This window comes from Crotalus tigris, unplaced genomic scaffold (assembly GCF_016545835.1).
Source record: "Crotalus tigris isolate CLP2741 ecotype Arizona unplaced genomic scaffold, ASM1654583v1 scf7180000018106.563195, whole genome shotgun sequence".
Classification (NCBI taxonomy): domain Eukaryota; kingdom Metazoa; phylum Chordata; class Lepidosauria; order Squamata; family Viperidae; genus Crotalus; species Crotalus tigris.
The window spans coordinates 213,466-232,279 of NW_024096827.1; the positions used below are offsets into that span (position 1 = coordinate 213,466).

The 18,814-nt window shown below is 34.5% G+C and overlaps 1 protein-coding gene across 2 annotated transcripts in view; it reads left to right on the forward strand.

The window, feature by feature from the left end:
* The first annotated feature begins 532 nt into the window (after nt 1-532).
* TGFBR1 (transforming growth factor beta receptor 1) overlaps nt 533-18,814 on the forward strand; it is a 67,992-nt gene continuing 49,710 nt past the window's right edge. The window contains exons 1-2 of one of the 2 annotated variants that reach the window (XM_039348005.1): nt 739-851; nt 18,431-18,657. Coding sequence is in view for 1 of the 2 variants with exons in the window: in XM_039348004.1 (XP_039203938.1) it covers nt 722-851 (130 nt within the window). In the remaining variant the exon portion in view is untranslated. Of the gene's footprint in view, nt 852-18,430; nt 18,658-18,814 lie in introns of both variants that reach the window. The other variant, XM_039348004.1, reaches the window with a different exon arrangement.

Consider the following 18,814-nt stretch of genomic DNA (forward strand, 5'->3'; position numbering starts at 1 on the left):
GTAAAATATTGCTGTTGCAATTGTGTTTTATTCCTGTTTTCCTTAAGTTGGTTTGTTTAATTTCTATAGCCACCCATTTCAACCAATGATTCTGAATTCAAAAATTGTTGCCTAGATTTATACCTTTTAGATATTTTTAATTTTATCACCTTTTTACTAATCCTAATAGCCTTAACAATATTTTTATGTTCTGCTTTGTTGGAAAACATGGTCTTTGGTTTCCTTGTAGTTTTAATGGGTCTCTGACCACATAATAAAATTGTTACTGTTATAAATTGCTTATAACTTTAAGGGAATAATGAAAAATAGGAGAAGAAAGCACTTTACAAACTTTTCTTACTGTAGAACACATACTCGTTCTCTTTTCTGGGGCAAGGACTCATACACTGCAATTAAGTATTTCATTATAGCCTTCTTCTCTGACTTCGAACTTGAAGTTCGTTCTGTACTTTTTTCCTGCTATAGCAAGAAAAGAAGGCGGGAGGAATGCGGTTAAAACCTCGTGACGAAATTGCCCAATCAGTAAATGATCTTGCTTGCTAGATAAATTACTTTGTATTAGTAGGTGTCTGGAAAGGAGGAAGGGTTACTGTTTTGTCTGTCGCGCAGGAGGGAGGTTCGGAAAAAGTGGGAGAGTTTTGGATGCGGCGCCCCAGGGTTGTGCTTGTTTCTACGAATTGCTTGCTCGGGGAGGGGAAGGTTAAGGTATTTGGACGGGACAATGGCGGCGTTAGCAGTCTCTTTTCGGAGGTTGTTACAGGCCTTCCTTGCAAGTTTTTACTTTCCAGTTGCTTTGACGATGACAACAGCAACTGGCTTGCTTCTTTTCTTTCTTCCTGAAGCAGCAACGGGTGAGTCGCGTAAAATATTTAAAATGAACCAGATTGGGAGTCTATTCTGTTCCCTTTGAGGAACATGGCGCTTCTGCAACTGCCCAGGACTAAGAAAGCTGGGGAATAGAGTGCTAGGAGATGGTTGAAGGAGAGTGCGGGTTTCATCGACAATGAACCGCTACGGTGGCAGACCGGACAATAACTGCTCAAAGCAATTTAGCGGCTTTCTTTAACCATAATTGTAGCGGATGAAGTAATATAGTATTTTCGTTTTATCATTCCATTCTGCCCGAAACTGGCGAGCAAACAAAAGGTCATCAAAAAGAGCTCGCCGTCTCTGCTTTCTTTAAAAAGAATCCCATAAAAATGAAAATTTAGCAGTGCATCATATCAATGTTTTGTTGTTTGCGCTGTTCAGCATGGAATATTGCCGTTATATTCGTAGAAACTCTGTCATCTGGAATAAATCTTGTGCAGGCAAGGAGGGCCCGAATTCCTCCCCATATCTTCTCATTCTCAGTCTCGCAGAATAGGGCAGATGGTATTTATTTATTAATATAGACGTATTTTCTATCTGAGGACCGAGATAGGAATTATAGAGTCTTTTTGATTTCTTTATCAATTCACTGTCAAAGTTGTTAAATATCTGACACCAAACGTTGCCTTCAGCTTCTTGCAATGTTTAATACCAATTAGTGGTGCCTACAATCTACAACGTTTTATTTGTTTATTGAATTCATATGCCACCCATCTCAGTGATAAGACTGATTTCATTATATTCCCCCAAAGTTTTGATACTTGGCAATTTAATAATTTATCAGTTCATATATTGTTGTTAATGCAGAAAGCTTGCAAGATAGAATTTAGCATGTTATTTTATTAGGCAATGATAAGGTTTTCTTTTAAGTTTTTACATTAAATGAATGTTGTTTTAACTATTTAGTCATGTTTGACTCTTGGTAACTTTATAGGCAAGTGCTCTCTATGCTACCCTGTCAAGCATAGTTTCTTTCAATTGTTGGATGGTCAACTTTGAATCAGATTTGATTTTATCAAGCCACCATGTTCTTTGCTAGCCCCTTCCAGTTGTTTCATTAACTATTCCTAGCATCATTGCCTTCTTCAATGAATTTGCAGGCATGAGATGGCCAAAGTAAATGATGTAGTCTTATGATTTTCACTTCTAGTGATTATTCTGGCTTTCCATGGTATATGTGATACTTTATGATCAGCACCACAGTTTTTTTTATCAGCCCTTCTTTAATGTCCAATTCTCATACCTATACATAGGAAGACTGTTGCTGTAATTAGCCTGCTTTTTGTATTTATATCAATATCTCTTCTTTTCCAAATTTTATTCATTTAATCATTGTAGTACATTTGATTTCAGGAATAGAACTGCCACTGTGAACAATTTTGGATCCAAGGAAGATAAATTCTCAAACTAATTCAATTTCCTCCTTGTTGATTTTAAACATACCATGTCCATCTGCAGCTGTTATCATTATCCTAATATTAAGACTAATTATCCTAATTATTCAGCATTCTAATTATATGAAATCTTAAAGAATACTAAGCATCATTACTAAAGATTGAGTTCTTTTATCTTTTTATACATCATTTGAAGGAGGATGAGGACTTTTCTAAATATTGGCTTTGCTGACATTGCTTTTCATTTTTTTTTTCATTTTTATGCTAACTACACCAACCTAGTTACCATACATCTATGTAGTGCATCCTCTGATAAAAGCATTCCTGAAGGTTATAAGGGTGATTGGTTGTTATATTTGTCACCCCATTCATTGTCAAGACTCATTGGTGTTCCTTTCCTCCTCATTCTTTTTTGTTATACAAGTTTTATTAGTTTTCCAATTTTACAAAGCTCTGAGTGTTAAAGAACCAACATGGTAATTGGGTAATCCAAATCAAATAACAAGCTTTTTCATACATATGTCAGGTTACATCATCAAAAATTTCCTCTCTATTTCCTTTAATTATGCTATCACATTCAAATTAATACATTGCTAGTTTAACTCAGTCAGTTAAGACATTTGTCAATATATTTTGTCTTATACGCCTTCATATCCTGTTTTGAATTTTACCTAATTTCAGTTACAGTATTCCATTTAATATCCATAATCTTTAGATTTCGGGTGACCCAAAGTTCCCTTAGTTCATTACAAAATAATTGTCATATCTAAAATATATTTATTATTTACTCAGATAACTTCTTACTTTATTTCACAAACATATTCTATTTCTCATACTAATACCTCATCCCTTATTAATAAGGTAACCTTTATCATCTCAGTCCAACTTTTATATTATAATACAATAATACTATTATTCTAGTAACTATTTTTTATTTCCTTTATAAATCTAAATCCTAAATATTAAACCAATTACTATTTTTTAAGTTCTCCTTAGGCCATTGAGTGAGATTTTGAAGAGATTTTAAACTCTTCCATTATAGATCACATAAAAAAACATTTTTGAGTCTAACTCTAGCTTTCTTTTTGTGCCAAGCAGGCTTCCATAGCAGTGCCTCTAACTCCTCAGGTGGATCTCCCTTCATCCCTACACATGTCATTTGGGTATGAGCTAACTCCTTCATAGTCATTAGATTGTTTTTTTTTTTAAAAAAAAATATTTTATTAGATTTTATAACGGTAAAGGGAAAGTAGGGTCAATAAGGGTATGACAAAGGGTAACAAACAAAAAAGGTTAGACCAGGGGAAGGGATAGGTACAATAGTGGTGTTATCCCCCACAATAAGTCAACGCTTCAACAAGTAAACCCATCCGGGTATACATATTCAATCATACTAATTAATATAAAATAGCGATACTTAATATAATATTACTATTATATTACTAATTAACTATAATAACTTTAACACATTAATATATTACTTATTAGTTATAATTACTTATTGTTAGAATCACAAATAAAAAAAATTGATAGGAATAAACATGAAATTTAAATACAAATTTTATATAATACTAAACAGTTATAAAGATCAAATTAATTATAATCACATAACTAAAATTTGATAAATGGGTAAAATTCCTCTAAGTAGATATCCATACTTAATAACTTATCAATTATTTCTGATCATCACCATTAATATTTAAAGTCACTAGTAATAAAATATTATTAATCTAACAAAAAAGAACTTAATTAGAAATCTATCATTTATTCTATTCAATTTTAAAATTCCATTCAATTTTAAGGTCAATTCATGTTCATGTATTTCTAATCATCGATAAAACTTTTCCCAAGTTTTAAAATAAATTGAGTCTCCTTCATTTCTAAAGTTAATCTGTCCATTTCTGCACAATCTAAGATTTTCGAGATTATAGCCTGGTCAGATGGTAAATTTTCATTTTTCCAAAATTGGGCAAATACTATTCTTGCAGCAGTTAATATATGTAGTATTAAATAGTCATTCTCTTTACCATAGCTAGATATTACTATTCCTAACAAAAACAATTCCGATTTAATTTCTATCTGTACTTTCATCATCTTTTCTAGCCATCTATGAATCTTAAGCCAGTATTTCTTTGAGATAGGGCATATCCACCAGGCATGGTAATGTGTGCTTGAATTTTGTTTACATTTCCACCAAGTATCTGATACATTTTAAAACATTTTCGCTAATCGAACTGGTGTCATATGCCATCTATAAAACATCTTATATAGATTTTCTTTATATGTTGCTGCTTTAGTAAGTTTAATATTTTTATCCCAAAGTTTTTGCCAGTCTTCTAAGTCTATAGAATATCCAAAATTCTTTGCCCATATTATCATTGTTTCTTTTACTTGTTCTTCTTCCATCTTCCAGCTTAACAGACATTTATAAAGTTTCTTAATTAAATTCTCGTCTGTTTTCAAAAGTATTTTATCAAGTGGAGTTTGCTCTTTGTAAAATCCCATTGATTTTATATCTTTTTCATATCTTGTTTGAATTTGCAAATAAGACCACCATGTTAACTCAATACCTTATTGTTAAAGAGTTTGCCTGTCTTTAAGTTTTCCACCTTTATCCAAAATTTCTTTATAACTAACAAGTTTATCATAGTTAATCAAGTTTGGATAAGCAAATGCTTCCATTGTTGAAAGCCACTCAGGTATTTTCATATACATTTTGTGTCTAATTCTCTCACATTTTGAAAGCAATATGTTTCTTATGGTATGATTTTGAAAGTATTTATGTGCTTTAGTTTTCTCATACCATAAAAAGGCATGCCAACTTAATTGGAGGTCATGTTCCTCTAAGACGTAGAGAAGTCATTTATTTCTCAGCATAATCCATTCTTTCAGCCAAAGCAAAATAGCTGCTTGATAATAAAGTCTCCAGTCTGGAAATCCAAAGCCCCCTCTGTCTTTGGAATCTTGTAAAAGTTTACATTTAATTCTTGCTTTCTTTCTTTGCCATATAAATCTTAGTATTATTGCATTCAAATTGTCAAAAAATTTCTTGCTCAATTTAACAGGGACTGTTTGAAAGAGAAAAATTAACTTTGGTAGAATGTTCATCTTAACTGTCGCTATTCTTCCTAGCAGTGATAATTGAAGATTTTCCCACTTTTCCAAGTCTACTTTTATTTGTTTTATTAATCTCTCATAGTTGTCCTCTTTTAATGTTGTATATTTTGCAGTTAGGTAAATACCTAGGTATTTAACTTTTTTGGCTATTTGAAGATTTGTCTTTTTGGCAAGTTGAGTTTTCTGTTTATCAGTCAAGTTTTTTGTTAAAACTTTAGTCTTTTCCCTATTTATTTTCAATTCAGCCACATCCCCAAATTCCACGATTTTCTGCAAAAGTTTAGGGGCTGTTTCCAGTGGCTCCTCTAAAATAAAGACCAAATCATCTGCAAAAGCCTGTAGTTTATATTTCTGATCTTTAATCTCTAAACCTCTAAACCTTTAATTTCCTTATCTTGTCTAATATTTCTAGCCAGTACCTCCAATGTAAGAATAAATAACAAGGGAGATTGTGGACATCCTTGTCTCGTGCCTTTTTTAATATCAACTCCATCTGTATAATCGCCATTATAATCTCTTGTTTCTTATAAATTGCTTGAATTGCTTTAATAAAGTTCTCACCAAAATCCATTTCCTGTAACTGTTGAAACATGAATTGCCAATTTAGATTATCGAAAGCTTTTTGTGCATCAAGGAATATCAGTGCCATCTGATTCCCTGGATAATTTTCATAATATTCCAAAGCAATTAAAATGATCCTTAGGTTGTTCTTTATCTGTCTTCTAGGGAGAAAACCATTTTGGTCTGGATGAATAAATTCAGTTAGAAAATTTTTCATTCTTTCTGCCATTATTGCCGCAAAGATTTTGTAATCCACATTTAATAACGATATTGGTCTATAATTTTTAATTTGAGTAAGGTCAGTATCTTCCTTGGGTATCAGAGTAATATTGGCTTCCATCCATGAGTTTGGTATTTTTGTCTGTATAAAAATTTCATTACACAAGTCTTTCAAAATTGGAGTTACAGTATCTTGTAAGGCTACATAAAATTCTGCGGGTAATCCATCCGGTCCCAGTGTTTTGTCTTTCTTTTGTCTTTTTATTGCCTCTGTAATTTCCATCATTGATATCTTCTCATTTAACCTCTGTCGCAGATTCTCAGGAACCTTTGGAAGATTTGCTTCTTTTAAATAATCCTGAATTGCCTCTTTAGAAATCACCTCCGCCTTATAAAGTGTCTCGTAGTAGCCCTTAATAATATTTTTCATTACATCATTATGACAATGTAACTCACCCTTTGAATCCTGCAGTTTACTTATTAATCTTTTTTCTCTTTTTTCAATCTATATGCAAGCCATCTTCCCGGTTTATTAGCATTTTCAAAAAAGTTCTGTTTGGCTTGTTTAATCTGTTGTGCCAATATATCCATCTCAAGTAAGTTTAATTTGTGTTTTATTAAGTCCATTTGTTTCTTCAAATTTTTCTTTTGTGGATCAGTTTGTAAAGTACTAAACTGTTCTTTCAATCTACACGGTGTTTGTCTCTTTTCTTTGTTCTTTTTGGCAGCATAAGATAGCCAGACCTCTGAAATATGCTTTTACCGTGTCCCATACATTTTGAATATAAGTTTCTTCTTTTTTATTAATTTTTTTTTAAAAAGTCCATTTCTTTTGTTGCTAATTGTAGAAATTATTTTTCCTTCAATATAGATTTTTTTCAAGAACCATCTTAATCTTTTCCTAGCTCCTTTCCAAATCATTTTAATTGAATTATGGTCTGCCCAAATATTTGGTTCTATTTCAACTTCTTTTATCATTGTCTTTAAATCATAAGAAGTCCATATCATATCGATTCTTCACCATGATTTATGTCTGTTGGAATAAAAGTGTATTGGGCCTTTTCTGGCTTCATCTCTTTATATATATCCTGTGGACAAAATTCATATTTCATTTTTAAAAAGGATTTTGGTAAAGTATTCCTTTTTTCCCTTGCTTATGACTTTTATAATCTCATACTGCATTGGCAATTGCATTAAAGTCTCCAAGTATACAAAGATTATGATAATTTAATTTAATAAGATTATCATAATTGCTGAAAAAATTGATCTTGTTTCTCATTGGAAGCATATATTGCGACCATCAGTATTTGTTTTTGGTTCCATGTAATTTCCACTATTAATATTCTTCCCTCTTCACCAACATAAATTTGTTTTGGGTTCATCTTTTCTTTTATGTATAAAGCTATCCCTCTTTTCTTTTGTAGTGCCAAAGAAAAATAAAGTTTACCTAATTTTGATTTTTCCAAAGTTCTAAAATGTCTCTTAATATGTGGCTTTTGGAGACAAATTATGTCCATTTTTAGTTTTTGTAACCTATTAAATGTTTTACTCCTTTTTGATGGGGAGTTAAGACCATTTATATTTATTGAAAGTATTGCGATTTCCTCCATAGTTTCAATTATATCGGGACCTCAATCTTCTGGGAGAACTTGTCTGTCTCTGGTCTTTAGGTCTAACATCTTCCTCTGATTGGGTCTTTTTAGGTAGTTCCTCCTCCGTTTGCTTTGGTGTTTCTGCGGCAGTCACTCCCTCTGGTTTCTTAGGGTCCACATCGCCTTTTTCCAGAAAAGTTCTGTGATTGTTGAAAAATTCCTCTGCTTGACATAGAGTATCCAATCTATATCTTTTCGAGTCCCAAAAGATTAATAATCCTTCTGGGATCAGACATCTCAAGTTTATGCCTCTGTTAATTAGTTTCCTTGTTAAAAATTGATATTCTCTTTGTGCTTCTCTTATTCTTCTAGGAATCTGTTTAAGCACTACAAGTTCTTCGTCTTTATATTTCAGTGGTTGATCCCTTACTGCTTTCAGGATCTCGTCTCGTGTAGCTCTTTTAAGAAATCTAACATGGACCTCCCTAGGCACTCTATTTCTTCTTGCATAGTTTAAGTTGACTCTAAAAACTTGATCCAATTCTCTTTTCATTTGATCCATTTCCATTCCAAGTAAATCCGCCAATAATCCACTCATCAATTCTAGCAAACTCTCGTCCTTCTCTTCTACAATATTTTGGAATCTTAAAAAATATGATGCCCTTTCCATGTCTACGATGGCCATATTTTCCTCCAATTCTGCACTGGTTTGCGCCTGTCTATTTTCGTCCTGCAAAGCTTTTAATTTTTGATCCACCATTACTGATTTGTCTTCTATTTTTTGCATTCTTTGTTGGGTATCTGTCATCGCCTGTTGGAAAGCTTCCATTCTTTGGTCCATCTTAAACAGATCATTTTTTTAGATCTTCATAGTTTTTATTCAAATCTTTTTTCATTTCCATTTTAGAATCTGCAATTGCCTGGAGAATAGTTTGCATGTCCTTTTGTTGGGTTTCCTGCTGTAGAATGTTGTAATAGATTTTTGAGGAGCCGGGCTCACCGAACTTGAAGCAGAGGCCGAAGAGCCCTTCACCCCTTTTGCCAAGTTTGAGGCACTCATCTTCTAATTATTGTATTTATTTATTTATAATCCAATAACAGGCCCGATGGCTAATTCATTTGTAATCCAATAAAAAGGCCCGATGGCGAGTTGTAATCCACCCAATAGCTCAGAAAACAAAAAAGAAAAAAGAGGTTATAATCCAGTGCCCTCCTATAATCAGGAGACAAGGCCGAACATAATTTAAAAACAGAAGATAAAAAAGGAGTAAAAATACAAATAAAAGTATCCAATAAAAAGGTTATCAAAAAGCCAAAAAAATATATAAAAAAGACAAGATATCTAAAAAATTTTTTTAAAAAAAAAGACAAAGGAAAAAATAAAAATATATTTAAATCCAAGAGGCAATACAAACTCAAAAACAAAAAGAAAAAAAATATAAAGTAAGAGAAGGGAGTATCCAAGTTATAATCCAACTGGAGTCTTACAAGTTTACAAGCTTACAAATCTTCTTTTGTAATTTTTCCTTGTGAGAAAAAAAAGTTATGCAGGAGTCAAAGAAAAAAGAACCAAACACAGAAAGGGAAAGAGAAAAAAACAACAAAAGTCTCTCTTAGAGGCCTCTAAGCAATATAAGAATGTCAGCCTATAGACGTAAAGTAAAAGAACAGCAGAAGGCGGATGTTGGAATAAAGAAAAGGAAATGATGAATTTTTGTAGTAGTTTTTTGAGATGGAAGATGTTTTAAAGGAATAGTGAATGATTTGTGTAATATGTAGATATAAAGAAAAAGAACAATAAATAGTATGTTTTAAAGGAATAGTGAATGATTTGTGTAGTACGTAGATGTAAAGAAAAAATAATAGAAAGTGATGATTTAGTGGAAAAGTTTAAATATTTGGGAGTATATATATTATAAATTTTTTAATTTAAAGTGTATAAAAATAATTATGAGATATTATGAGTAAATGTGTAAAAGAATTTAAATTCTAATCTCTGTTGGTGAGAATTTTAGTGATTAAGATGAATGGTTTGTTGAAACTTCTTTTTTTATTGAAAAAGTTTTATTAACAATTAATAAAAAAAAAAATTTTAACCCCCAATCCCCCCACCCCCCACTTCCCAGAGCCGAGTACAGGGTTATTACAAACATATTAAACAAAATCTAATTAAATTTAACAAATTATAAAATAACCAAATTCATACTTAACTCCCTTTAAACCTTAATATCATAATACTATAAACAAATCCATTTTAAAACAATTATTATAAAGTACCATAATAATAAATAAACTAAATAATTTCCATTATAAAATACTATTAATAATTATTATTATTTAAAATTTAATCATAAAATAAATGAAACTTTTTAGTTCCATGTTTAAACTTCTTAAGCAGGAGGGTATTAATAGATTTACTTAGGGGTGGGGAAAAAAAGCAAATAGCTAAGTTTATCGAATGTAAGTTTGTTGGTTGGGTTATATTGGAAGGAAAATTTTGTTTTTATTATGGATGAATGATTATTTAAAAGAAATATACACCTCAGCGTGGAGAAGATGGATAAATTACATGCAGAGTAAATAGAGTTGATATGGGATTAAAAAGTATTATTTAGATTATGAATAATTTTTAGTTTTTTAATTTGGAATTGCTTATATTGTTATATATATATATATACATACATACATATATATATATATATATAATTTGTTTAAATTTGCTTTGTATTCGAGTTAAGTACATTATTATTATTATTTTTTGTAAAAAAAAATATTTTCAATTTTGCAATGCATTACATTCATAAAAATACTTCAGATAAAAAGTAAACTAAATTGATACACACAACTTTCGGTATTGCTCACCCATTTCCCCCCAAACCGCATCCACTCTCTAACCTACTTCCCTCTTTCCCTCTTCTTCCTCACTCTCTCCCCCTCTCCTCCTTCTCAACCTTCCTACTTGCTTCTCCCCTTCTTCCTATCTTCTCGCTCCGGATGCGGTCCAGGGGAAATGCCCGAGCAATTCCTCTCTCCAGATTAAAACATCAATATTATATACAATAAAACTATTTCTACTTATCTGAACTACTTAAACTTGAACCCATCCTCCCCCCACCCCCCTCCCCCACCCCCACCCCGACTTCCCAGAGCAAAATACAGGATTATGCAAACATATTAAACATAATCTATTTAAGTTTATTATACAATGAACAAAATCATAAAAACCCTTAACTCTCTTCAAACTTTAACATCATAAGTTTATAAACAAATTAATTACTCATAAAATAAGTGAAACTTTGTAGTTCCATACTTCTTCTGAATATATTCTATCCATCTTCTCCATACATTAAAATATCTCTCTTGTGAGTGGTCCTTTAAATAAGCAGAAATTTTAGCCATTTCTGCTAAATTAGAAACCTTAAATACCCATTCTTCTAAAGAAGGCAGAGAATCCTTCTTCCAATATTGACCCACCAATAGTCTTGCTGCTGTTATTAAATTCAACATTAAGATAGTTTCTTTAGCATCAAAATCCACAAAAATACCCAAAAGAAACAACTGGGGAGTAAAGTTAATCTTCCTTTTAAAAATCTTTTGAATGTTCCACCAAATCATAATCCAGAAGGCTTTAATATTTTTACAAGTCCACCAAACATGAAAATAGGTTGCATCCAAGCAACCGCATCTCCAACATTTAGGTTGCAGGTTTGGGTACATACAAGACAACTTTTTAGGATCCAGATGCCATCTATAAAACATTTTATAAAAATTTTCCCTCAAATTTTGAGCCTGCGTAAATTTAACATTTCTAATCCAAATTATCTCCCATAGGTCCAATAAAATCGGTTCCTGAATATTCTGGGCCCATTTAATCATACAATCTTTTACTAACTCTGTTTCCGAATCCAATTTTATTAACTCATTGTAAATTCTTTTAATATGGGCATATTTCTGATCCTTAATCTGAATTACCAAATTTTCATCTACTAAAGTAATTCCCACTTTCTTATCTAAAGTCCACCTCTGCACTATTTGCAAATATTGAAACCACGATTGTAAAATATTTTTATGCCTTAACACATCGGAAGACTTTAGTTGCCAATCAGTACCCGACCAAATAAGTAACTCTTTGTACGAAATGTTATCAAAATTCATCCCCTTAGAAACCCCCTGAATTGCTTGTCCAGGAATCCCCCAAATAGGTATTTTATAATTTAACTTATAATAATATTTCTTCCAAACTCAAAGTAGAGCATTTCTTAAAATGTGTGACTTAAAGACCCAACCTACTTTCTTATCAAAAATTAAGTATGCATGCCAACCATATAATAAATCCCACCCTTCAAGAACAAGAATATTTTTATTTGTTAAATTAAGCCAGTCACTTACTAAAGTTAAAGTGGCCGCATCATAATATAATTTCAAATTAGGTGCTTTAAGTCCACCTCTTTCTCGAGCATCTTGTAAAATCTTAAACTTTATCCTTGATTTCTTCCCACCCCAAATAAATTTATTGATACCCTTCTGCCACTCATCCAAATTAGCATCCTTTTTAAAAAATAGGTATCATCTGAAACAAAAAAAGAAACTTTGGTAGAATATTCATCTTTACTACTGAGATTCTCCTCAGTAACGATAGTTGCAATTTTTGCCAATCATTTAAATCTTTTTGTACTTTAACCCATAAGCATTCATAATTATTCTTATACAATTTTCCATTAGATATTGTAATATATATTCCTAAATACTTAACCTTATTAACTACTTCATAACCTGTTGCTCCGGCTATAAAATCTTTTCCCTTCATAGACATATTTTTCAATAATATTTTAGTTTTATTCTTATTCACCTTAAAACCAGAGACCTGTCCATACTGTGCTAAAATTTCAACCAAATCTTTGACCGAATCTGTTGGATGGGATAACATCACAACCAAATCATCAGCAAAAGCTCTCAGCCTGTAATCAAACTTACTTATTTTTATTCCTTTTAATCTAGATGAATCTCGAATTTTAATAAGTAAAATCTCCCTTGTTAATACAAATAACAAGGGGGATAAAGGACAATCTTGTTTTGTACCTTTTCCTATTTTAAATACGTCTGTTAATCCCCCATTAATTATAATTTGTGCCGATTGTTGCTAATATATGGCCTTGAGAGCACACAAAAATTTATCTCCAAAGTTCATTTCCTCTACAACTTTCAATAAAAATTTCCAATCTAATTATCAAAAGCTTTCTCAGCATCTATAAATATTAAAGCAGCAGGGATTTGGTTGTTCTTATCTAAATACTCTATTAAATTAACAATTTGTCTTACATTATTTTTCATATATCTTCCCATTATAAATCCAGATTGGTCATTATGAATAAATTGTTTCAAAACCTGCATTAATCTATTTGCCAATATCTTTGCAAAAATCTTGTAATCTGTATTTAAAAGAGATATAGGCCTGTAACTTCTAGGTTGTGACAGATCCTGATCTTCCTTTGGAATCAATGATATGAAGGCCGTTCTCCAAGATGGGGGTAACTGTGCTCCCAACAAGATATCATTAAAAAGTTCCTTTAATGGTTCTATCATTTCTTCAGATAGCATCTTATAATAAATTACTGTTAATCCATCTGTACCTGGAATCTTGCCAACATTTAATTGCTTAATTGCTGAAATAATCTCTTCAGAGGTAATTAAACCATTAATCCCATCACGTTGGTCACTCGTAAGTCTAGGAAAATGTGCTTCCTGTAAATATTTTTCTATGTCTGAAGTTTGTATAATTTCACTAGCATATAACTTTGAATAAAAATCTAAAGAAGACTTTTTAATCAAATTTTGTTGATAAACTTCTTTACCTTTATAAATTATTTTATCTATAATCCTCGATTTCTGTTTCTTATGTAATTGATAAGCCAACCATCTGCCAGGTTTATTTGCATTACAAAATGTATTATGTTTCATATACCTCAAATTAGTTGCCATCTGATCCGCTATTAACATGTTAAATTGCTCCTTAAGCAGAGTAATAGAAACCTTTAAATTATTATCCATTGGGTTTGATATTAAAATCTTTTCCTTACATTTAATCTCATCTTCAAGATCTTTACGTTTCTGAATCTGTTTACGCCTATGAGCATTATTCATAGAAATCAAAATCCCTCTCATATATGCTTTGCTAGAATCCCATACCATTGGCATCGAGGTACCCTTATTCATGTTCCAAACAAAAAATTCCTTTAAATAACCTCTACATCTCTGTGTATTCTCTTCATATCTAAATAATTTCTCGTTCAACCTCCAAGACCTTCTAGTCCTTTCTTCCAATGAAATTTCCAACCATACAGGACTATGATCTGAAATTATTCTAGGAAATATCTTGGTATTCTTCACCCTAGAAAGGAAATCATTAGTAACCAAAAAGAAGTCAATTCTAGAATAAGATTGGTGCCTATCTGAAAAAAAGGTAAAATCTTTTTCCTTAATGTTCCGTTCTCTCCAAATGTGTCTAAGTTCCAAATCGTCCTTTAAATCAAAAAAGGCTTTAGGAAGTCTTGCATGATTAGAAACTTTAGAAGAACCCTTCTTATCTTTATTTGAATCTAGAACACCATTCCAATCTCCCATCATAATAACTGACTTGTAATCCAAAGAAGTTAATTTCTGGTGAATCATCTTGTAAAAAATATTTTTGTTGTTGATTGGGAGCATATAATCCGACAAGAAGAGTTCTCTTATCGTTGATTAATAAATCAATAATAACATATCTTCCTTGTGGATCAAAATCAATTAGCTTCGGTGAAAGCTCCTTTCTCACATAAATAACTACATCTCCTTTTTTCTACAAAGCAGGAGCTATGAAATGTACCCCCAGCCGGGGGTTAAACAAATATTTTTGATCTTTAGAAATAATATGAGTCTCTTGTAAACAAATAATATCATTTCTGTGTTGTTTCAAATAATGAAAGATTTTCTTTCTTTTCTGTGGTGAATTAAGACCATTAACATTCCAAGTTAGAAGCTTTGCCATTCTTGGCAGGTTGAAGCCTTTGGAACAAAATCTCTAGATTTGCAGTCAGTGACCTTTTTGGCCTTGCTCCTCCCACTGGCTCCGAAGTAGACTGTGATGAAACTCCATCATCTACCTTTTCTTGTTGTTGCTGTTGTTGTTGTCTTTCTCTACGTTTATGAGTAGCACGTGTAATTCTCTGTTCCCTTGGGTCTTCCGTTATTTGCAAATTCTGTTGCATAGATTCAACCAATAATTCTTCTCCCAAAGATGGCACTGAACCTACAGCCAACTGTGTTTCTGCCTTGCTCTCTCTTTTTTTTTGATCTTGGAGATGGTGGTAGACTTCCTTTTAAAATAGTAACATAGAAATCTCTTGCTTTTGAAATTGTATTAAGACGATATCGTGTGCCAACGTAAGTCACCACTATCCCCACAGGTATATCCCATCTAAATTGAATTTGTTGTTTCTTAAGTTCTTCAGCCAAAAAAGCAAAGTCTTTTATTTTTCTGAGAATTTTGGAAGGTATTTCCTTTAAAATTATCACATCCTGATCTGCAATCTGAAATCTTTGCTTATAGAAGGCCTGTATAATTTCATTACGAAGAGATTTTCTCGCAAAGTAAACCACCACATCTCTTGGTAATTTTCTCTGTTTTGCAACCCACGAATTAACTCTGAAGATCTTTTTTATATCTCTCAACATTACTTCAGGGTCATATTCCAAAATGGAAGCCAGTTCTGCTGCAATTTCGTCTTTCAAATTCTCCTGAACATTTTCCTTCAAACCTCTTATTCTCAAAGCATACTCCATTTCTCTATATTGTGACATTATAATTTCATTCTGTGCAACATCCACATTATCTTCTATTTTTTCAACTCTAACTTGTAATATTTCAACATTACCAACCACCTCATCCACCCTGTCGTCAATCTTTTCCATAAGGCCAGCAAGGCCTTGGAGTGCAAACACAATATCTTCCCTCAGCTCATTATTTTTTTGAGCCAGGAGCTCTGCTGTTTTTTCTAGAGTCTTATCTAAAGCATCTTGTAAATCCTTAAGTGTAATTACCTGAGGTGGAGGAGAAGGTGGGGAAGATTTAGGTTTAGGTTGTTGTACAGTCTGAGTTACTGGAGAGGAAGTTGAAGTTTTAGGAAGAGAAAAAGGTCCAGGACTTTTTGAAGCCATTTTTTTTTAAAAAAAAAAATTCATTTCTTTTTTCAAAAAATAATAAAGTAAGAATAAAGGAGAAGAAAAAGCAATTTCCCCTTTAAAAGGAAAGATTTTCTTTAAGTAAACCAAGTCTATTACATTGTTGAAACTTTGTTGCCAGTTAGAGATAGTGAATGAAAAGTGAAAGTTCTCAGACAAAGAAAGTAACAAAGAAGCAGGATTCCTCCGCCATATTTCTTCACTCCAATTGAAATAATAACAGGAGAAGATGTTAATTCACACTGAATTAAGTTTAAAATAAAATCATCCAATTCTTCTCTTCCTGACTGCTCTGTCTGCTTTTAAGTTGACTTACTGTTCTCCATCAGAATGGATGTAGAATCCACTCATTGGGTAATTTAATCCCTCCTGCTCAGACTAAGAACAAAAAAACTTTGCCACGCCTCCTTCTGGGTGTGACTTCCCAGTTTTTTCTTAGTCTCGAGCTCAGCTACACGCGTTTTGGAAAAGGCTCCTCAGCTAGCTTGCTTCTCTAATTGTTTTTTTTTTGGATTTATCGTTGAATTTGGCTACTCTTAAATTCAAAATTGATCTAACTGGCTTTTGCTTCACAACTCAGAAGTTCTTGGAGATTGTGTGGGGGGATAAGGACTCTGTCCTTGCTTCTCTGCAGCCCTTTGAGCTTTGAAAAAGGGGAAGCTGCAGGCTTTCGTTTGGAAGGGAGCTCCCTTCGACGATCTATAGCCTCTTTGCAATCCCATCAATCAGCCAGACAAGGAGATTGTTTTGCCTGCACGGAGGCCTCCGGAGCACTATTTCTCACCTCGAGACCTCGAGGGAGACTTTTCCTGACTCCGGATCGCAGCTGCTACTAATCGCAAGTGCTTGGGGACCTGGGGGAGGGGAGGAAACAAAAAAGTCAAGCCTTTTTTTTTGTTTTACAGATTTTCCTTTTAAACAGACCCCAGGGTTTTCCCTCCTTGCTTCTCCAAGGGTTTTCAGGCCTAGCGGCCGCCATTTTGACCACATGGCTTAGCGCGGCTGTTACTAAGAGGGCCCACGTGGCGGACACCATTTTGGAGGCCTAATTAAATTTATTTACAACATCATTTGCAGTTATTCCTGCATTATCGCAGATTTGAATTTGTTGCCTGAGTGCCCTGGTCTGTGAGCAGACCCGTTCGGGGGGGGGGGGGAAAGATATTTGTGTACCACAGTGCTTGTGGTGCAGCTTGTGGGGGCTGCCCCAGGTGTGGGCCTTGGCTGCATTTGAGCAGGCCAAGGTGTTATTTTCTGGGCTTAAGGCCTAGAAAAGGAGGGCGAAGAGATCTTCTTTTTCGACCACCTGTTCTCAGTTAGTCAGTGACCTTTTGTCACAGGGCCTGCGCAGACAGCATTAGAACACTGTCTGGCTGCTCTTGCCATTGCCTTCTGTTCAGAGCGAGGATCGGTTTTCCATCTCTGACTGTGATCTGCGTGTTGGTTCCTCCCAGATCTAGGTACAACTGCCTAGGAGTACCTAGATTGCAACGGCAGACAGTTCCTCGCCCCAGGCATCTCAGACCAGTGCCGCCGCCCCCGCACAAGAAAGCGCAGATCAGAGGAATTGGACGTGCGGGGGGGAGAAAAAAGCTAAAACCAAACATTTGTCTTCTAAAGATACCTCCAAGTCAGCCGGGCGAGAGGCCACAAGGAGACACCTAGCACTGGAGAGAGAATTCTCCAAAGCACAAAGGCTCAGGTCCAGTGGGGCTGAAATGGTTTCCCCCGCCCCACTGGACGCCCCTTTGTCGGAACCTCAATTTGAATCATCGCAGGATGCCCCAAGGCCTTGTTCTCCTCAGGGGGAAACTGAGCAGGTTGGTCCTCCTCGTTCCTCCCCTTCTCTGTCACACCATACAACTGAGAGCAGGCGTGCCTCAACGGAGGTTGGGGCCAGCTCCAGGGACCAAGGGGAAATGTGGTCCCAGGCTCAATTCCAGGCCTTTATGCACCATGCATTCAGGCAGTTTATGTCACCCACTGAAGGCAGACAGGTGCAGTCGCATCCTACTTTTCCCACTTCCATTCCCCCACCTCAGGCGGAGCGTGGCACTAGACCTAGCTCCGATGTTTCGGAAACCTCCTCACAATTAGGGGAGGAGGGTTCAGTGGAGCTAGGGGTAGCAGACACTCCTTTGTCTGAGGAGGAGGAACCAACACCTGAGCAGGTGACCTCTTCCGGTCTCTTTGATCCGTCCGTTTTTCGGTCTCTCCTCATAAAGGCCATTGACACGGTAAAACTTACCTCGGCCCAGGAGGAGGCACCATCTTCCTCGGCCAACCAGAAAGCAAACCCCTTGTTTGCGGAAAAGGTCAAGGAGGACCCGCAGATCCCATGTCCACTAGTCTTCAAGACTACGGTGGAAAAGCAGTGGGCTTCACTAGCTACCACGCCTTCCCAGAGCAGTTTGGACAAGAAACTTTACAATGTCTCTTTTTCCTTCGCTTCTCTTCTAGAAGTTCCATCTGTGGATGTTCCGCTGACTTCTCTGTTCTCCAATACAGCAGTTCCCGGGGACATGGCTGAATTCTTGAAGGCTGAGGACAAAAAGTTCGAGTTCTCCTTTCGTAGAGCTCACCAATCTTCAGCTTGGGCCATAAGGGCGGCAACCTCTTCCTCCTTCTTTGCACGTTCAGCGATCATGTGGATGCAGGAACTCCAGGCGCTCATTCCGCCGGATCAGGTCAGAGCACACCAAGCAATAGGCAAAGTCGTGGCAGCATCCGAATATATTGCAGACGCTTCCTTGCACTCAGCCAGATGTTCGGCCAGATCTATTGCTGCCTCAGTGGCTTCACGCAGGTTGCTCTGGTTGAAGCAATGGTGCACTGATTTAAAGG